Source organism: Pezoporus flaviventris, unplaced genomic scaffold, assembly GCF_033815535.1.
Source record: "Pezoporus flaviventris isolate CSIRO_AGI_PZ_B2104156 unplaced genomic scaffold, CSIRO_AGI_Pfla_v1 ptg000006l, whole genome shotgun sequence".
NCBI classification, from domain to species: Eukaryota; Metazoa; Chordata; class Aves; order Psittaciformes; family Psittacidae; genus Pezoporus; species Pezoporus flaviventris.
The window spans coordinates 20,754,585-20,776,291 of record NW_026892554.1 but is presented as its reverse complement, the minus strand read 5'-3'; the positions used below and the strand labels follow the sequence as shown (position 1 = coordinate 20,776,291).

Sequence of the window (21,707 nt, the reverse complement as noted above, 5' to 3'; positions counted from 1 at the left end):
TAACGAAGCGGCAGTAAATAAGACCTGGATTTCATTTAATTTTTAATTCCAGATCATGTTTCGGATCATGATTCAGAGCAACCCTGTAGAGAGGGACCTGGGGGTGTTGGTCAATGAGAAAATGAACATGAGCCGGCTTCAGTGTGTGCTTGCAGCCCAGAAAGCAACTGTATCCTGGGCTGCATCCAAAGGAGCGTGACCAGCAGGTCGAAGGAGGTGATCCTGCCCCTCTGCTCTGCTCTTGTGAGACCTCACCTGGAGCACTGTGTGCAGTTCTGGTGTCCTCAACATAAAAAGGACATGGAACTGTTGGAACAAGTCCAGAGGAGGCCACAAGGATGATCAGGGGCTGGAGCACCTCCTGTATGAAGACAGGCTGAGAAAGTTGGGGCTGTTCAGCCTGGAGAAGAGAAGCTGCGTGGAGACCTCATAGCAGCCTTCCAGTATCTGAAGGGGGCTATAGGGATGCTGGGGAGGGACTCTTCATTAGGGACTGTAGTGACAGGGCAAGGGGTAATGGGTTAAGACTTAAACAGGGGAAGTTTAGATTGGATATAAGGAGGATGCTCTTTCCTGTGAGGGTGCTGAGGCACTGGAATGGGTTGCCCAGGGAGGTTGTGAATGCTCCATCCCTGGCAGTGTTCAAGACCAGGTTGGATTAGGCCTTGGGTGACATGGTTTAGTGTGAGGTGTCCCTGCCCATGGCAGGGGGGTTGGAACTGGATGATCTTAAGGTCCTTTCCAACCCAAACCTTTCCATGATTCTATGTTTGTGCCTTTCATAATAAAGGATCAGTAGCACCCATTTCTGTTGTGTGTTGGCTTGGTATGTGAAGGGAGGTTCATCTATAAGAGCTCAGGTTTGCTATAGGGCAGCTTTGTCATAGCTCCCACTCCGTTCCCACCAGGGAGTATCTAGGCCAGCCACAGCCTTGCTCTGGTTTTCAATCATAACAGTGTTCTTGAAGCATTATTGATCTTGACTCAGCCAAATTGTATAACAGGCATTAAATGTTTCCAGGATCTATATGGAGAATTTGCAATAGAGAGGATGAAAAAAGTGTCTGGAACTTGTAAAGATGGTGTATTGTTGAGATGAGACAAATGGGCAGGTTTTATCTACTACACAGGGAAAAAAAATAATGGAACTTGAAGGAGTTGTTAGCTTGGTGATGTGTGTTTGGATTGCTGCTAAAACTCTTGGTGAGCACTGATCTGTGATTGTGTAGCTTCTTCCCTTCTTGGCTGTAGTTAAAATGTTCTTCATTTGTGATTAGTTACCCTCTTTTTGTTAACATTGGAGCTGATCTCAATATCAGATGGGTTCAAACTGAAACAGGGGACGTTCAGGTTGGCTATAAGGGAGAAGCTGTTCCCTGTGAGGGTGCTGAGGCGCTGGCACAGGGTGCCCAGAGAAGCTGTGGCTGCCCCATCCCTGGCAGTGTTCAAGGCCAGGTTGGACACGGGCTTGGAGCAAGCTGCTCCAGTGGAAGGTGTCCCTGCCCGTGGCAGGGGTTGGAGCTGGAGGAGCTTTAAGGTTCCTTCAACCCAAACTGGACAGGGATTCTATTATTTTAATTCCTGCATTTATCTCTACATTTATGTACAAGTTCTCCCTCTGCTGAGGTTCCCTGAAACCTGCCTCAGTGACATTCTGCTTTTGTAAAACATATTTTATAGATATTATACGGCATGTTGATGGTACTGACGTGCTGTGTTTGGTTGATGTTTTTGATGTGTGGTTTTTAAATGCTTGTCCTGAAAACAAGTAACTGAGATTTGAGAAATACTCAGTTATCGAGGACAGTGGTAGGGGTGCATGGCTATAGGTGTCTATGTGTGTAGCTTGCATATAAAACTGTGTGTATGGATAAAGTGTATGTGAAGCGTATAGGTACATGTAAATAGAAATTAAAAGTGGCTGGGGCAGGGGGTACATGATTTGATGATCTCTGGCTTCAATTTCAGCAAAGTGCTTTATGCAATCTTCTGGATGGGTTGTATGGGTATAGTATGGCTGGAAATGTTCGACTCAAAAAGGTCTTTACCAAAGATTGTATCTCTGGAAAATTCCTGTTCCTGGGGTGGTGCAGCAGTCCCCCACAGCCACAGACATAGGAAGTGCCTGTGCAGGGGGGTGGTGTGGCTGTTTCAGAGGTTTACCCCTTGTCGTTCTGTGCAGTGCTCTGCCCGAGCTGTATAGAGAAGTGAAAATGAAGCATTAATTGTGTGACAGAATCCAGGTGTTTTCTGCCTCCGTTCTCCACTTGATTGAAAGACAACTTCTTAAATCACGAGGTTCCTTCTTACATTTCTCCAGTGTAAGAATAACCTCCAAGGGGTCAAAACCAGGCAAATTTCTTATCTTTTCCTCGTGTGAAGTGCCTTGCTGGTTTTTCTGTCACTCAGTTGATGTTGAGTGTCATTTTTCCCTGGAGAAATGAATTTAGCTGCAGCCACAGTAGCTTGTCCTCGGTGACCATCAGATGCACTGCCCCAAAGCATTTTGTTTCCCTGGTTAGTACAGTGCTAGCAGGGTCTTAAACATGAACAGTCAACCCTCAGTTTAAAAAACAGAGGGATGGATGTGGTTAAAACCATGGAGAACTTAGGCTATGGAGAATCCAGGGAAGGTTTTACATAGTGTGCACTTAATGTGGATGCTCTCATGTGCCGCGGTCAGAGGAGATAAACCAGAGGCTTGTTTCCTCAGCCAGAACAAAAGTGGGCATCTCTTCAGGTTTTTACCTCTAGACTGTTCAGCTTTGATTCCGGGCTTTTCAGACCACAGGTACAGCAAACCGCTACACCCAATAGCAGATTTCAACAGGCAGCACTACTGATTATCTATCCTTTTCTCCAGTTCCCCGGTGCATTATTTCTCTTGGTGCTGGTGTAGCTGGAATGAGTGGCAGTTCTCTGTGCCACTTCAGGGCACGTGCTGCATCTCTGTCCTTTCTGTGTGAGTGATGATGTCTCTGTCACCTGGCTGCAAACCCTTCTGCTAAAGAAGGTCTCAACTTTGGACTCCCTAGTTGGTCAGCTTGCATTTACAAGAGTAGTGTCATGACTTAAACTTGTGAAGGTTCAGTTTTATTGCAGCTGAACTTACCCCTGTGGTGAACTCTGCCACACATGTTGAATTTTATGGGGTAGAAAAGCTAGTGTAAATCTTCTTAAAGGAAGATGCTTAAAACCAGTGCAGGGTGTTTCTTGTGGGGTTTGTTTCCTTTTTCGACTGATCTAATTTGTTTTACTAGTATCCTGAAAGATCAATAAAATCTTCATTTATACATTGCTAAGGTTATTATACTGTGTTATATTGTGGGTCAGTAGTGTGATTGGACCTTACAATAGTGGTTGCTTTACTAGTGTAGGAAGCCAGAGGAGTGAAAGGGGCTGTAGGATGAAAGAGTGTCCAGAATTAACCAATTGTCTTCACCTTTCAGCATTACTCCCTTGAATTAGGGACCCTTACATGCATTGCTGGAACTTACTGTTTCGCTCTCTGCCCTCCTTTCTTTCCTCTCCCCATCCTCCCCAAGCAGCTCAGAGGTAGCTGGTAGCATGTTGTCCATCAAGAGCTACCAAGCTGTGGAAGCCCCTCATTGCAAGCGGCAAGATGCTCAGAGGCTGAATTTGGGGCAGTTTTTGCAGCGTCTGTTCTGCTCTCAACTACTGCAACAAGACACTGAGTTAAAAGGATTCTTTTTGCTCTGATTTGATGCAGCTGTTCCTGTGTTTCCAGGTCCTCTCAGATAGTCCTTGCTTGATCTGACATTAAAGGTATTTGTTAAGAATTTGTTCCTCTTTCATGAAGCATGACAGAGGTCTCTCTCTTTAGAAGGACACTAGAAATGGTGTTCAACAGCTCTGTTTGGTTCTTTTTGCATCTTTTTTTTAATGTTCAACTCTTTTTCACCTGAAGTTCCCTTAGAAACCAGGTTTCCTCTTTCCCTCCTCATGTATCTGCCTGTCTGCCATTTCTGACTGTTGCCTATGACTGGATACACCCCTGACTCCATAACAGCATTTCCCCTTGCCCTTCACACGTCTCCTACGAGCATCCTTTGTAATCTCAGTCACTGCCATGAAGCAGTGAATTGGGTGGGTGGGCTGGAGGAAAGGCACAGCATTGCAGCAGAGCTCCTGGCTCAGTCGAAGCACAGCTTTAAATGAATTTGCTGCATCGAAGATGTTCTCTTGGGTGCCCCATAACCCTGTTGGAGCCAGAGAAGCAGCAGTGTTACTTTCCCCTTCCTGCAGAGCTCTTAGGTACTGCAGTGTGTTTACTGCTTGGAAAAAATGTAAGTAATTGTTTCAGCACAGAGCTCTTGTGATGTGTGGGGATTTCTGCCCTGTATTTACATTCTAGCCCGTTTTTGAAGTACCAGTCTGGCAAAAACCCTGACTGAGGCGAGGAACCTACTCCCTGTTTATCGGGGCTTGGTTTGCAAACCACCAGGGAATCTCCATTCCTTTATAGCTCCCATTACAGGGAGCTAAACGGCTCCTCTAGCCATGGCTTGGGCAAACCAGTTACTCGGGTCTGAGCACCAGGGTGAGCACTGGGTGATTTGATGGAAACCCAAACAGCATGTAACTGAGAGAGGATGGGGAAGGCTTTCCTAGGTGTTTAGCATCTTGCTTGCAGTGTGTGCGCTATGTATTTTGAGTCTTACAAATGGGGGTTTGGGGCGGTTTAACCCTTTGAAGCCACTGTTTGTTTTTCCTGTTGCCCGTATCTGAAGAGGTAAATGATGTGCCTGAGTGCCCAGAAGACTGGAACTGCAGGAAAGGAAACCCATTACTCCAGGAAAAAAACCTGGAAATTGCTCTTTCCTTGCTATAACAATGCAGTAGCTAACACATGGCACCTATTTCTGTAGAAAAGTCAGAGTGCTATTGTTCACCATGATGAACAGAAATGAATTTTCTTCCTTTTGTAGGTGTCTTTACAGTGCCCTCTAGTAATCTTTTGTAGAAATGCTGCATGTGCCTTTTCTCGGCCCAGTTTGACGAGTAATGGAGTTGGCCACTGGAAGAATTAAACAATAAACAAGTGAACTCTGGTCCCCTGTACCTGATGTGCTCTGTAACTGATGTGCATTCCAAAGGAAGCCCTGCTGCTGCTAACAAGTGCACATTGCTTGCTGTTCTTTTCAGAGGTGATCAGGACGAATGTGAAGACTATAAGCACTCTGAAGTCAGATCACTGTAAGAGTTACCAAGCTGACAGCTGTAAACTGGGGACTCTGGTAATGGGGTTTCACCAGGGTGGGGAAGTCACAAGCAAAGAAACTAATTTTATCTTTTTGCTTAAGGTCTGAGGAAGAAAACTGCAGGGGAATAAGGGGTGTAGAAAGCATTCCAGAATGGGCATATCCCCCCCCATCTGGCATATTGTGTTGATTTAATCTGAAAGGTTTATCTTATTTTGATAGAAGTTCTGTGTAGAAGAGACCTCAGTGCCATGGGTTAATGGTGGCCTTGGCAGTGTTGGGGAATGGTTGGACTGGATGAGCTTAAAGGGCTTTTCCAGCCTGGCTGATTCCATGATTCTGAGTTTGTCACTGGGTGAAGGCTGTGTTAGGAGGCAGAGTGCACGCTGGGTTTTGTGGTGCTTGAGAATCATCACCCTAAAGCGTTGCAGCTCCACCTTAGATCATGTATTGTGCAACTGATGCCAGGAGATTTTGATTGCGGTAATTTCTGTGCCTGGAATTTAAGTAAAAATGTTTTTACCTCCTTATTCCAGCTCATTTCTGTCATTAATAGCAATAGAAAGGGGATACTGTGTGCAGGAAGGTGTTGTCTTTTGCATCAAGTAGAGCATGGTGTCATGGTTAAATCCTCTGCAAGCTTAAAGGGATGTGTCAGAGATTGGCTGTTTGACTAAAACCTGATAGTTTCTGAAATGAGATGGGACTTTGGTAGTTCCACAGCAAAAGGGAAAAGTGGCTAAAATCCTTTAAGCCCTGCTTCTGAAATGGGTATGAAAAGAACTTTTGCCGTGCAGATATTCAGAATAATTCCTTCGTTGGCTTAACTCAAATACATGGCATTAGGTGGTATCTTGCTTTTCCTTTGACTTATAAAAGCAAAATCTGTTTGAAAGGATGTTCCTTGCAAAAGTGAGGGGTTTGTGGGATTCATTTCCTCAATGTGAATTCTAGAAAACCCAGGGGTTGTTTTTAAGCAACCTGAAAGGCATCCAATTTTTTTGGTCTTAATGGTTATAAAGGATTCTTCCTCCTTGTGCATCAGGAGGGACAGGAAAGCCAACAGAATGTGATTTTGGAGCATGGCTGGTGGCTGTTTCTAGGTTTGAGTGTAGGTTCAAGTCAGATAAAGAAATCCTTGCAAGAAGGTAACTGTCTAACAGTGGGACTCTGGACCAGGCAAGGGAGGAGCATCTCCCTTCTAGGGATGTCCTTCCGGACAGGGTGCACAGGAGTACTGTGAGAAGTGGCGATAGTGGGTCATGCTGAAGGGGAAGCTGTTATACGAGGGCTTTGTGCCACCTTTGCCCCTGCAGTTTTCCAGGCTTCCTGGAACTCCAGCCCTGGAGTGCAGGGGTGCAAGGGCTGGGACTCAGCGTGGCGGCGTTTGTTAGCTGGCTGTTGAGGGGAGTCATCGTCACCCAGCTGTGGACAGTGAAGCGGCAGCACTGTAAATAGCAGTTGTTTCTGTGTGCTCAAAAGCCAGGTAAGACTTTCTGGCTCCCTTGAGGTGGTAGAAAGGCTGTGCAACTGAACACCAGGCACAAATGCATCTCCAAAGACATTTGAGATCCGAGATTACAATCTGTGTTTGGATTTTGCTGTTGATCATTATCTTGTTTTCCTTCCCATTATTTAATAATATATGAGGAGATGCTATCACTTACAGCAGGAGTGGTTGGAGTGAATGCACGGATGCTCACTTGTCAGTGGTTTCCTGCAGGCAGACTCTATGCCATTTGGATCTGTTTTCCTTCTATTTCTTCATACTTTTTTTTAATGGGCTCTTTTATTTTTGTTTTTAATACGATTCTGTGCTTGAGGTCTGTCGGGAAGGTGGGTTCAGATTAAGCCAACGAGTTTGTTACTAACAAGTGAAAGATAACTGGAAGTATCGACAAAGCTGAAAAAGCATCATTGCAAAATGTAGCTTGCTCTGCTTGAGTTTGTTCTTTACTTATTGACCGTGCTGTCTGAAAGGCAAGGATGCTCTAAGGGTATCAAAGGCAAAGCCTGTAACGTAGACAGAAATAATGTAATCCCTGTGGTGAGGATGAGTATCTTGACTTTGTTCTTGTTAGCACATGGTGTCACAAACCATCTCGGCTCGGTAACATTAAGCCATTAGAGGATGATATGCAAAAAATGCTTTGCCTTTTCACAACCGCATGTTTCTGGATGGCAGCCTTTGGAAAGCCACGGCAGCAAACCGGCACAGTCCCTGTGCCTGGAAGCTCTGATCTGTGTGCTGGTGACGGGCTGCACGTAGGCCTGGTGGTGTTCAGATAGCTGCTCTTTACAGTGACTGTAAAGAATCATTTCTCTGAACTTCCCATTGTAGAGAGGAGAATGATTGAGGTACAAGTTTTCTGGTGCTATCCTGGGCTCTTAAGATTCCCTCAGCATTGTCTGCTTGGCCTGTATTGTAAGGTGGCACCTGCACACAGGATTGACAACTGAAGAGAGGAGGACAAAAGCATCCTGCTTTATGCCGCTTGCTTTCAGGGGAATTTGCTTGAACAAGCAGTTTTGTTCGTGGCTTTCTGCAGTGGAGAATTAGCCCTTTTCAGTAAAGGGGAAAGGGGCTCTGTACGGGTTATTTTCCCCATCACAAAGAACAGGATGTCTCTCCCTTACAGATCTCAGAACATGGCCCCTTTCTTTGTGGGCCAGGACAGATCTGAGGCACCACAGCTTTCCTCAGACATCATTGCTAGCCCACAGTGCTTAATGATGCTGGGGTGAAGATGAGCCATTCTTTTTGATGGATATCTTTGTTGCAGTGTATTAAATCATAAAAAGAGGAAATCTGTTTGTGCCGAAGACAAAGGAATCTACTGTCTGGGAAAGGCTAGATTTATACATGGCATAACTTATCTCGTAATGTTACATCACTTGCTCTCCCAGGTTCCACTGTCAGCCTACCATTGGAATTATTAACATACCAGCAGGATTTATATTGTACATCTGCAGTCAGGGGTAGCTCTGACACGTTCTCCTTGGTTTCTTGATGCTTAAGTGCAGCATCATTTTTGTCTTGTAATTCCTGGATTGTAGAGTCTTTGAAAAGAAAGAAATGAAATGGCATTTAGAGAATGCAGTGTAGAGAACTTAACCTTCCTTTTCCAGTCTGAGAGAACTTAGTTACCACCATGTATACCATTGAGCTCTGGATGTGCTTTATAAAATGTAAGATCTAAAGCTCTTTGGTTGATGTGTATTGTCATTAATGCACTTTAATTTGGTCAGGAGCTGTACATTTATGTTCCCTGTAAGGGAAAGGTGTAATATTAAGCAGAGAATGTATTTGTCTAAAGATTGGTTCTGCTGTGGCATATTGCACTATCAGACAGAAATTGTGCTTATTGGGTAGTGTCAAATGTTCCCAGTGCTGTCAGGGAAAGAGCAAACCCCCAACCTTCTAATCCTTACATTTTATTTAGAGATGGATGCAGGTACCAATTTGTCCATGTAGACAACGGGCTCTGTAGTGCTGAATAGCTCAGCACAACCACAAACCAAGTTCATTGTGAGCTCTTGCTGGCAGCTTGCACGAACAGCGTTTGTAACATCTTCAATTAAACCACATTTGGCTAATTCTTGAAGACAGCTTTTATGATCTAGGCTAGGAAGGGCATGACATGGTGGTTTTAGGAGTACAAGGGCCATTGGAATGTTAATTAAATCCTGCTGAAAAGCCTTTCAGAAGTTGAATCCTGCAGCTGGGGACCTTGGATCTTTTATCATTGACTTGCAGTGAGGGGGCTTTCTAATAGTTCCTGCTGGTCTGATGAGGATTTTGTCAAATGCTTCCATTTCAAACATCAGTTTCAAGGGTGTTATATGTGTGTTCTCAAATTGCTTTGGAGTCTGACTTAAAAGGATGAGTGTCATCCCTCCCTCTTGACATGTCTTTCCTCAACATGTAAAAGTAATCTGTCTTCATCAAAGCCCTGTATGACTCCTTCCAGCGACTGAATCCTGTGTCCTGCTTGTCTAAGTCAGGTACTTTTGATGAAAGATGTGTTTGGTTGCCTTAATTCATCATCCTGTTTGGAAAATGTGGCTCTGAAATTTTACCTGTGCTGCATGTTTTCCTTCCGGATGGTTACTGCATTTGGTCCGTGTAAAATGGAATGCGGTTACCTTCCCGAAGTTAGGTGAAATCCGGTGTTAAATTCCTCTCCTGTGAATGCTGTTGGTGGTTGTTGTCAGGAAAACATTGCAGCCAAATAGTTTTGATGGCAAGAGTGGATTCAGATTGAATCTCTAGCCCTGGTAGTAGGGCAGTCTCCTGTCACATACTGCCCTGTGCCAGTGTCAGGTAACTTATATGGACTAAGTGGAACTGAGATGAGAGTGGTTTTGTCTGAAGGTACTTACCTGAATGCCATAATTCTGCAGAGCTCGGGTCAGGCAGTTGTTAAAGCACACCTGTAAATGGTTTAAGTTTGATACTGGACAGCATGTGTCTTTCCGAAATGAAATGGATAACAAAGGGAGGCTTCTGCCCAAGTGGGCAGCCGCTTTGCATTTACTATGGCAGGCACTTCCTCACCTCAGCCTTGTGAAAGGTGTAGCACTGCCCAAAATGGGATGCAGCTAGCAGAACGTACAAAAAATGGATGTGATCCTTCTGTAGGCACGGTAGCTGTGGAAAGAAGGCTGAGGGAAGTCTTGGGTTTCTCTTTTTCCACTGAGGAATACCCCTCTTTGAAAACAGAGCTTTTGGAAAGCGTGACTGATGAGCTCTTTCCGCCTTACCTACCTGCTGCAGCTGAAAGTGTTGTGTTAAACCTTCCTTCTTTTGAGTTTAAAAGCCTTTTTGTGGTCTTTGGGGAAACGTGTCAGGCAGATTCCTCTGAACTTTGCGCCCTCAGTGTCACATCTCAAACGTGCTGTGTTTGGTCCTTCTGCGACCAAACGTTCAGTGAGGAGAGGTGCATGCTTGCAGTCCTTCATCCAGTACTGAGAGCAAAAGAGGTCAGCCAGGCTTGGCAAAGGACTAGAAGTACTTCACTGCTAAACACTTCCAGTTCAGGTCTGTGTGATGAGTTTTATGTTGGCTGCAACAGTGGCAGAACTGCTGGTTCATTTCAAGAGTTTGAGGAGAGAAAAGCTGCAAGGAGGACTGAAAGTCCCCTGTTATTTTAAATGAGAGGAGAGGAGGAGTTGGGGATGTATGAAAGTAGTCAGCTTGGCTGCAGTTCCTGCAGGGTGATGTGAGTAGGAGGGTAAATTGACAGGGAATTGTCAAGGAGATATTTTTCAGACCATTCTAATTTCCTTTGTTTAAATGGTTTCATAGAAAGCCAGAACTCCCCTTATTCTTTCCTCAGCCACTGCCATCTCCTTACACTCTTGTGAGGAAATAGGGAAACGTGGCTTCATTGTAGGGTGGCTACGAAAAGGAATGGGTAAGTGTTGAAAGAAGTAGCAAAGACAATGGCAATGAAGGCTGCTTTGTATGGGGGTTTTGCTCTGGTGTGTCCTGAGTAAACTTCTGTCAATGCCTTTCACTCACAGCCTGCATGACAGTCAGCTCTATTTGTTAGAGTTTCACATGACTTAAAGCTGGAAGAGCAAGGACAACGCCAGAGTTCAAAACTGGTCTATGTTTTTGGAAGGAGGAGAAGTTTGGAGGAGCCAAGTGCAAGTTAATACACTGAGGAAGAGTAATCAGCTAGTCAGACATTACATGGAGAAGAAGAGGCTTTACAGAAGTTGCTGAGATCAGTGTCTAGGGATTACGGTAGTAGGATTACAGATCAGTGTGCTAGGTTTTCTACCTAGTGCCAGACTGGAAGTGCTAAGCCTAAAGAAAAATCCTTCTCTAGCCTTAAGTCCTCAAATACGTACAAGGCTTGGGAAAGATGAACAGCATGCTCCCCATGCCCACAGTGGCAAAAAGAAGTGTGCCAGTATAGACTGAAATCAAGCCTATGTACACCCTCCACTCCCCAAAGGTAGAATCTTCCTCCACAAAATACACCCATTTTGTCCCAGATCATGCAGGGTCAGTTAGCATCCATTTTTTGTACGTTCTGCTAGCTGAACAATCAGTACGTTGATGGAGTGGGAGAAAGGACTTGTTGACCCAATATAGAAGTTTATTAAGGTCTTGTATGTACATAACCTTCCCTTGCTGAATCAGGGCTTAACAGTCTGAGCTCAGGTGGCTGCGTGTGGCTGCAGCCCGACAGCACTTCCCCAGAGTGCCCCTGCCTCCAAACGGAGCCTGTGGGCTAGTAGAAGGGTCTCAGTTCTAGTTCACCTTCCTTAAAGATGGATCATGGTTATTTACCAACCCTCTTACCTTTTTATCCACTGCTTTCTGTGCAGGAGCATGGTAGTGTCTGGAGTTGAAGCAGGCTATGCTATGTCTTCACAGCTCTTGGCAAGAGCTATATTCATGCTGCCTCTGAAACCTGGCTGGGAATCTGCTTCCCATTCTTCCTGAAAGTCTCAATTCCCTTCTGTGCTGCTGTTTCTTGTGTGCGATCTCTTGACATCCTCTGCTCTACGCTCTGCAATAGTTCCTTGGACACCTTCTTACTTGCAGGGTAAGACCAATCTGATCCCCTCCATTGGATTTGATCTGCTCTGATCTGCACCAAAGCCAGATGAGGCAAACCAGGAGCTGGCCTCCTCTTTTCAAGGATTTCCTGGGTTTTATTTGAAAAGCCAGAGGATAAGGGCAGAGAAAAACAAGACTCAGGAATGCGTTTTGTTCTGGTAGGGGCCTGGAAAAGGAAAACATGAAGCTTGTGAATGAAAGGGGGACAAGGTTGAGAGCTTGTGTAGAATGCTTCATCCTGAAAAACCCAGGGCCTGGAGAGCTGTAATTTGACTTTAAAAAGCACCTTTAGGTGTCTGGAGTGGTGGAGGAGGGTGATCCTCATGAACAGGTTGAAGTATTTTCATGCTGCTCATGACTCTAGTTTCTTTTCTGCCATTTGGTGTATTAGAGCTGAGCGTCGGGGAGTGTGACTGTAGAAAGCAAACGAGCACAGCAGCACCTAGAAATTCTGTGGCTGGGTTTGGGTGTTGTTGCTGTGTATGTCTGGGGCTTTTTTCCTGTGCTTTTTTATCCTTAGGAAAGACACAGTCTCAAGGATTTGCATACCAACATAGCAGGTCTCCAGCCTCAGACTGCTGCTGTCACTGGGGAAACTTCAGCCTTTCTATGCTTTATTCCCTTATTTCCTCTTTGGATTCTTGAAGGTAGAAGAGTATTTGAATGACACAGCCAACAAAAGCAGACTTTATCTGTTGTTTCTTTCCCACCACCCCTGCGTTATCTGGAAGTTTGGTGAATTCTGAGCAGCAAAGACAATAGCGAGGCTCTGTGCAGGAGGCAGGAGTCCCTCTCGGGGGGGAAACCGAAGCCTCTTTGGGGACGAGAGGCTTTCTGTGCAATCCAGTGATAGAGGCAGTCCTATCGCTCTGTTAATGAAGGCTGTTTCAGAAGGTGAAGCTGATTTATAACATGCAAGCAATTGAAGAAGCTCAAATGCTACCAGGACAGACTTCCTTTACAAGGAAAGGTCTCCTTCGTGTTTGTGCTTTTCCTAAGAAACCAGGCTTCATAATTATTCTGTGACTTGCTGAAACAAATCTGATTATTCAGTAGATGTTCCTCTTCAAGGTGGTCGTGCCATACTTCAGTGTTTCGTTATTGACCTTACTGTGACAGATGAAGTAGTTTGGAGAGGCGTATTTTTCTGACCCTTTCTGAAAGGTTCAGTGTGTGTGGAGGAAGCTTCATTTTGTGTTTGGGAATATATTTTAACCCTTTTCAAACAATGCATTTCCCAAGCGCTGTGGTTTTGCCTTCAACTTATTAAAGTGCCCAAAAGGAAAACCATATTCTTAACTGGATCATGTATTGCTTACTGCCAGATCAAGTGGGAGAAGTGATGCTGGTGGCATCTTCTTCCTGGTCTCAACCCAGCCTGGGGCTTCAAAAGGCAGTTTAAAAACTTTTAGCCAAGTGGGGTTTGAGTGTGATGCTGCAGTCTGAGAGTACACTGGTAGGCACAGTGCTTGCAAAATATGCTTTATGCATGAGGGTTGTTGCTTAGTTGTTGTGTCTATGGAAAATGAGGATTTTCTAGGCCCTGCAAACAGACCTTGTAAGTTTGGCTGTGTGGTTTGTAAGTGTTCCCTTTGGTACTTGCCATAAAGAGAGGAGGAATCCTTGCAGCTCTGGGTTGAAGTGACTCCCTTCAAAAGCCCTATTAACCTTTTAGTCTGCTCACTGTCCTTCTTGGTTTGCTGACAGACAGCTGGTAGTGGCTCAATTTGTATTGCCACGATGCTTCTAGTACATCCCGCTTCTAGTCCTAGTGGAGGAAAGGTGGAGTTTGTCAGAGTACAGGTGGGAGTCTTGGTATTAAAGACCCCATTTTCTCTCAACCTGATTTTATGTTATCTGGAAAACTCTTCTCTGGGCACATTACTCTTCTTTCTGTCCTCTGTGGATGATGAAGTTGAGACAAGCCAAAGTGATATTGACACATAATCTTTCTGCCTGACCAAATCCAGCAGATATACAGTAATTAAAATTCACTTCTGAATGCAAAGTAGATGTTAATTACAGAACTCCTTTGGGAATAGCTAAAATGGAAAAGTAATCATGCTTGTCCTGAGCTCCAGTGGAAATAAAGCACTGTTTTATGGCACTTGCGAGGCGTGTTGAGCTCAGAATTGGAAACACTTTAGGATTGAATTATTCCTAATGTTTCTTAATCTTCGTTATACAGAGCAAGTGACTGGGCTGGTGTGTTGTGGTACCCCCACCAGAAAAGGCCAAGCAAGGAGCCTTCATGTCGTTTGATATAAACGTGGTACTCAAGCACATATAATAGCTTGCGTGAGCTTCGACGAGGCAGACTGCTGTGTTGGTCAGTGGATTGCTCAGGAGCTGCCATATGAGCAGCTGAATGTGTTAGAGATGAAAACCTCTTTAAGAGCCCATCGGTGTATATAGCCAAAGCAGAAAATCCTGTTGCATATAGATGAAGCCGTTCCTGGTATGTTCAGGAGACAGTATTGCGCATTGTGAGGTCTCGAAATGAGGCTGTTGAAAAGCCGCAGAGCACTAACCCCAACATTGTGATCTGTGTTTTCCAGGCTCCCTCGTGAGAACCTTCACTCCTCTTTACTTCCTGGTGGAGCCGACGGACGTGCTGTCAGTCCGTGGAGCCTCTGTTGTAATGAACTGCTCAGCTTATTGTGAAACCGCCCCAAAAATCGAATGGAAGAAAGATGGGACTTTCCTAAACCTGGTGTCAGATGACCGGCGCCAGTTGCTGCCAGATGGATCTTTATTAATAAACAGTGTGGTGCATTCCAAGCATAATAAACCTGATGAAGGATATTATCAATGTGTGGCAACTGTGGAAAGCCTGGGGACCATTGTCAGCAGGACAGCAAAGCTCACTGTAGCAGGTGAGTCTCTCCCTCGTTGTGAAGTACCATGAACAGCATGATAATGTTGATGTGTGCTCTTCCCATGCAAAAAAGAGGCAGGTGCTTTCCAGGAAAGGAAAAGCTCCTTTTGTCAGTGTCCTGGGTTCAGCAGTAGCAGTCATGTTTCTCCTCCTTGGTAGCTGGTGCAGTGCTGTGTTTTGACTTTCGGCTCGGGAACAGAGCTGATAGAGATGTTTTGGTTTGGCCAAGGACTTTGTGAGCCTCATGCTCTGCCAGGGAGGAGGGGAAGCCAGGAGGAAGCAGAGACAGGACACCTGACCCAAACTGACCAAAGAGGTATTCCATACCACAGCACGTCATGCCCAGGATGTAACTGGGAGTTAGCCGGAAGGGCTGAGAGACTGCAGGGTTGGAGGAGGTATCGGTCGGAGCTTGGTCGGGCTTGGGGGGCGAGTTATCGGTCAGCGGGTGGTGAGGTGTTGTATTCTCTTCCCTTGTTATTTCCTTTATCATTATTATCATTGGTGGTAGCAGTAGTGATTTGTGTTATACCTTAGTTACTAAACTGTTCTTATCTCAACCCGTGGGAGTTGCATTCTTTTGATTCTCCTCTCCGTCCCTCCGAGAGCAGGGGGAGGGCAAGAAAGGGGGGGAAGTGAGCGAACGAATTACCTGACTGGGTTTAAACCACGACAGTCAGTTATCAGTGAAACTGGGACCGTTTCTCTCCTTTTGGTAGCTGAAATTTGTCATGTGTTCTGTTCATCTAAGTGGTTTAATGTGTGGGTATTTCTCAGGAAATGCTGAAGATCAGGAAAACTGAGACGGGTGGATTAAAAAGAAGTGTCAGGAGCATGTAATCACAATCTAGATTTACTACAGCTTAGAAGATTTAAAAGGAACAGGGATAAACACCCTTAAAAAATGACTTTCTCTGCCTGCTTTTAGGTTGACATTTATCTGCCCTCTGCCATGAAACATTTGGGAAGCTCCTAAAAGCTGGAGATGGGTACAGTGTCTGAGGAACTGGTGGAGGATGGAGGCAGGAGTGCTCGGGGGTTGTAGTTTTCTGTTGAGTCTCAGGTGTGTGATACTCAACAGGAAGTCTGGAAAGTAACAAACTTTTAGAGCTTTCCTGACAGAGGTTGAGGAACCCAAGTCATCACCTCACTTTGGGGTTTTGAGTGACCTTTAGACTAATAGCTTTTATTTAGGGGGTAGGAAGCAGCAGGTGACTGAAGTTTGCATATTAGAATAAAGACTGATTTGGGAAGTGATCTGTGTTCAGAATGTTGTTTCCTTCTGTCTCGGAGGTTGGAAGTGTCAGACTGTGTGTGTCTTACAAACGGTGTAGCTGGAAGAGACTTAGCATTTGTAAGAGTGAGACTTCAAAAACCAACTGGAAAAAAAAGGCAGTGTAACTCCGAAAAAGCCCATGGAGCAATTTTCTTTTGTGTCTCTAATGATGTTTGCCAGCCTTTTTCAAACAGTGGGCTTTTTCTTTGCTTAATAAATGTCTGGAGGTAATGAATTCTTCCTGACTAGTGCTACAGCATCTCCCAGAGCTGCTGCTTGCTGTCATTTATATTCCAATGTTGTCTCCATTAAGTTAGCTTGCAGCATTGTTGTGGAACATCAGAAATGAAAAACTGGGGGGTTTTATACCTTAGGAGTGACTTTAGGAGTCTCTGAATGAGAAATACATTTCTGAGTTTCTTGGCAATGAGGACAATAAAAACAGTTCCCAGGCAATTACCACCTTCTTCCATCGCTGCTGTTGTGATTAATTGTGCTGCGTTCTACATGAGATCACTCAGCATCTTGCTTCTGTTACCATCCTGCTCTGCATGATCATTAGGTGAGGGTAATGGGGTTAAAAATGAAGGTAATCCAAAATGCCTTCAGAATTTCCAGTTCAGGTTTTTCTGTATTAATGTTGAAGACAGTATTTTAATTGATAGGTTTTAAAACAGTGGAGCCTTTTAGTGTTAAAACCAGCAGCAACATCGGTGCAATGCTGAGTTTTGTTTTCGCAATTTTCAGTAGAAATTTGACCATATCTAGTCTAACCAAAGCCAGTACAAATTTTTAGCACGTAAATTGTTGCCCCTTTATCTTGTGTTGGCCTAATGGCAATATTAGGGGGTTACTGATGGATTCCACGCAATAAAAACTCTAATCTTGGTTGTTCAGAACTAGAGGAAGTGCTCTTGATGCATGTTCTGTGCTGCCTTGTGCCGTCCTGTTTGGTCAGAAACTTGCCCAAGAGCATCCTCTGCCTGCAGGGTGCATAAGCTGTTCTGCTGCTCCAAAAGGCTTGTCAAATGGAGATAGGTGTAGCAGGATTTACTGCCTGAGCGTAGTGCCGAGAGCCATGCAGCACTGCAGAGTTCAGCCCTGTAGCTGGGGGAAGGGTAGCTTGGGTTGCTAAAGGCTTTGCAATAAGAGGGGGAGCGTTTAAATTCTGGTTTAATGATACTGCTTTTCCTGACCTCATTTGAATCCCTCAGTTCATCAGTTGCTTTTAATGTCTTCCCTCGCTCTTTGTTTTAATTGGGAGCTCTTAGGCTGTGGTACGTGTGGGGTTAGTTAGCATGGTGAGGTCTCTCCTTGGCCTTGAGATAACAGTGGGAGGCAGCTAATTCCCCTCTTAATTGAGCAGTGGTGTGTGGATATGTATGGGGTGTGTGAACGCTGCACTGCAACGCACCTGATCTCTTAAAAAGGATATTCCAAAGCAGAGCTCACATCTTTTAATGGCTTCTTGACTTCACTGCCTGAAAATGCTCAGTTCTGGGGAGTAATGTAGGCCAGGGCAAAACAAATCCAGTAAAAACTGCTCAGTAAGGACTTTTTATATGTTATAGTTTGGATGTAAAGTTTGAGTGTTACGAGGTGCAGCTCATTCCTTGCCATGGGGTGACAGGAGTTGATAGCACAAAGGGCTGCGAGGTGACAGCGAGGCTTAGTCACCCTTTGTGTGCAAAAAGCAAACCAAACCGTACACAGTCCGTACCTGAGCGTGGACTGTTCACACACTGACTGAATGCTTCACGTTGGAGAGCTGCTTTCTTGGTTCCATGCTTCAGTCTGTGTGTGTGACACGGCGCTGTAAATGTGTCATGGCAGGGGAAGATTCATGCTGGTTGGGATTGGCAGGTTTGTCATGCATTTGGCATTGTGCTTTTAAAGAACCTTCTCCCTGCATGATAGTAGATGAGAAGCCTTTACTTTGCGGGTGGTTTTGAGGTGTGGGAAGCAAAGTTTCTGTGGGGCTGAGATTCCCACAGAAATGGATCTTTTCCTTCTTTAACCTAATTTCTCACGTGATACAAAAACACAAGTCAGAAGTTACGGTCAGGTATGCGAGCATGAAGAATACTTTACATCAGTAGGGTTAGTCTGTAACTTCAAATTGTGTGAGCTGCTGCTGGATAGCATGCTGCTTTTAAAAGGGGTTTTCCTTGCCTTGAACCCAGACTATGACCCGTCAGACTTGAGCATAGGGGAGTGACGCAGTGTTGTGGGAATATAGTCCATATAATGTCGAGTGTTTTGCCATTCTTATGATGGATTTGAACTAGGGGAAGTCAAAGGAACTGCCTAATTTATGTAAAGCCACCACTTTTTAATCAGTGCCTAACTACAGTGTGTTTTAATTGGCTTTTGAAATGCAAATCTGTCTGCCACACTTAAGTGCTTGTTAGATCTTAAGAAGGGGGAAGGGTTGGAATAGCTCTTACAAAACACGGATTAAAGAAAAGATTTACAAAACGTTAAGGAACTGTGTAATTCCTCTTGGAAAAAGAAGTGTGTATGTGTTCTATGAAGAAGTGTGATGCTGGCTTAAAAACATTCCTGGCATCTTTTTCCTCCAGTCACTATTTACTAGTACTTAGTGAAAGCTTTCTTAAAGCTTTGTTTGAGAGAACAGATACACGAGGACCTAAAAGCTCTGAGGCATGACAGTGGCACTGAGTTTCTAATATTGGATCTATGTAGTCATTTAATGACTGTCCAGTAAATTATTTTTCACCTCTGTGCCTTTTTCCCCCAAGTGAATCCATCTTCTTCATTTACCTTTGCATTAGGTATTTGCCTTTGAGCTTTATATGTAACTTGTGTACTTGTGTTGATGTAGCTGTGTTGTATGTATTTAGATATGTCTGAGCTGCATTAGCTCAAAAAGCACTTTGTTTTCCTCCCACCTTGATGAAATAATCTCCTTGTGTTACTGTTTCTCATTTTAATCCCAGCCTGGTTTGTGTTGGAAGGGACCTTAAAGCTCACCCAGTTCCAACCTCTGCCACAGGCAGGGACACCTTCCACTAGAGCAGCTTGCTCCAAGCCCCTGTGTCCAACCTGGCCTTGCACACTGCCAGGGATGGGGCAGCCACAGCTTCTCTGGGCACCCTGTGCCAGCGCCTCAGCACCCTCCCAGGGAAGAGCTTCTGCCTAAGAGCTCATCTCAGTCTCCCCTCTGGCAGGTTAAAGCCATTCCCCTTGGCCTGTCCCTACAGGCCCTTGTCCCAAGCCCCTCTCCAGCTTTCCTGCAAGCCCCTTTAGGCACTGGAGCTGCTCTCAGGTCTCCCCTTCAGGAGCCTTCTCTTGTCTAGGCTGCCCCAGCCCAGCTCTCTCAGCCTGGCTCCAGAGCAGAGCTGCTCCAGCCCTCGCAGCATCTCCATGGCCTCCTCTGGCCTCGCTCCAACAGCTCCACGTCCCTCTTGTGCAGCTGCCCCATAGCTGGATCAGGGCTGCAGGGGGGGTCTCCCCAGAGCACAGCAGGGGGAGAATCCCCTTCCTGAGCTGCTGCTCACGCTCTGGGTGTGCTGCTGGGTCTGGGGAGCTTTTCCTCACCCAGCACTCCAATCCCTGCTCCTCAGGGCTCCGTCCAGCCTCCTCCGGCCTCTCTTTGTGCTTGGGATTGGTCTGATGCGGGTGCAGGATCTTGAACTTCGTAAGGTTTGCAGAGGGCCATCTCTCCAGCCTATCCAGGTCTGTCTGGATCCTGTCCCTTCCCTCCAGCCTGTCTTCATAGGAATTCTGTTTTCAAACCTTTATTTTGTAATTAGCTTTAGGAAATGTACAGCCTAATCACTGCTGTTGGGAAATACTCATGCCAGGTAGTACCAAGACCTAAAAGAGCTCAATAATCGGGAAAGGCAGGCTTGTGTTTAGTAAAACCACAGTATTTGCTTTGGAATCAGCTGAACACATTGCAGGTGCTGCACCATCCACCGTGAGCCTTGGCTCTTCCTGAGAAGCAGTTCTGAGGAGTGTCATGGTGGAAGTTCAAGCTCTGCCTGTGTGGAAAACACGAACACCAAGACTGCGATGGGCTTCCAGTTGTTCCATTTACAGCCAGTAACACTTGAGTGGCTTGTGTGGGTTGAAGTACATAGTGTACATACTTGGAAGAAAGACTTGGAGTTTAATTCCTTGTGCCCCAGCATCTTCTGCTCCTCAGCATCGTGTCCTCAGTGTTCTCTGTACTTCTCTGCTGTTCTGACTTGAATAAATGCTCCTCCTCCTGCCAGCTCATTCAGCTCATTATGGAGCTCACTCTACTGGGCTGCTGGAGCCTCTGCCTTCGGATCCTGCTGCTGTGGCATGGTGGAGGGGCTGCTGCTGCTCCATTAATAAAATCTGCACTGTTTTTCACTGCTTCATTTCAAACCTTTGTACTAATAATTTTGTCTGTGAGTTCAAGTGTCTGAAGGCTAAAAGTCAGAATGTGTTGACCTTGCAGTTACCTCTCCCTTTGTACATGGTAAGGTTCTATATCTTACATGGTACATAATCCCTTACTTTCCTTCTGCTGACTTGTTCCCATCCTTGTGGGCTCAAACTCTCAGGAGCCAGGAAATGGGACAGGGCTGTGGTGAAAGAGCTGCTCCATGATACTGCACCCTCCTGTCTTGTACAGCTTGGAAGGTAGAGCACCCCTTTGTTCAGGGATTGCAGGAAGTGAAGATGATTCCCTGGTGAGAGGAGAGTTAAGATCCAAAGAGGAAGGATGTGAACTGTGTTCTCCAACCTGCTGCCCAGCATCTCCCAGTAATGAGGGTGGCAGGCCTTGAGTTGTGCTTGAGCAGCGCTATTTACATGGTGTCAATGCACCAGATGGAGAGAATGAATTTGACTTGTGAAACCAGTCCAGATTTGAGCTCACTGGATTGCCTTTATAAGGTTTATTTGCTTCTGGAATGGATCTAGCTTTGGGCTTCCAAATTGGTGACTACAAGAGCTGTCTGTGTAACTGTCACTGAAATTACAGGAGGCCTGGATGAGCAGCTACTGTGGTATTTAATGTGGCTTGGAGGAATCATTGAGTTATGAGCCAGGAGATGCTGATGTCTAATTCTGCTTCTGTTGCAGGCTCATTATATGGCCTCAAGAACATCTCTGTACTTTGCCTTTGTCTCTATGGGCTAATAAAGAATTTCTTCCCAGTAAATTTAGAATATTACCTTTTATAACATACCAAGATGCTGTAAATGAGTATGCTGAGAGAAGACCATGTAGAAAGAAGTAATTCTGGATCCATTACAGTTTCTGGATGATATGCAGCAGCTAAAGTTGTGGCCAAGAAATGGTGATCTGGGATGTTCCCTGAGCACAGCTGGTGGGAGAGCAGAGGCCTGGATGGATGTGTTGTTGCAGTTAAAGCTAAAGCTCTGCAAAGCGCATCATCCAAGAGGTGTCTCGTGGTGGGGAGAACTTAGTTTCTGGTATGTTACAGTATTTAGCTATTTAATATAAAAATCACTTCTATATAAACGATTTTGCTCAAAACCCCAATTTTTCGGGTTGAAATTTTACCCAGTTGTTTTGCCATAACTACTCAGAACCGTGTAAAAGCAGCCAGGTTGGGCAGTTCTGGAATCTTTTCCCTTCTGCAAAGCTTTCCTAACTTTGAAGATCACAACCAAAGAGCGTTTTATTCCTTACCATCCTCTGTGTGTCTGTGCCATTCCTGAAGGGTAAGAGAGAAGGGGCTGAGAGGAAAACTATGTGCATATAGCAGCTCCTCAGAGATAGGGGAGAAAT

At 45.2% G+C, this 21,707-nt stretch overlaps 1 protein-coding gene across 9 annotated transcripts in view; it reads left to right on the top strand.

The window, feature by feature from the left end:
* Window positions 1-21,707, top strand: part of NEO1 (neogenin 1) — a 187,922-nt gene that overhangs the window by 45,128 nt on the left and 121,087 nt on the right. For all 9 annotated transcript variants that reach the window (XM_061447366.1, XM_061447365.1, XM_061447368.1 and 6 more), the window contains exon 2: window positions 14,358-14,675. In XM_061447366.1, coding sequence (XP_061303350.1) covers window positions 14,358-14,675 — 318 coding nt within the window. The remainder of the gene's footprint in view (window positions 1-14,357; window positions 14,676-21,707) is intronic.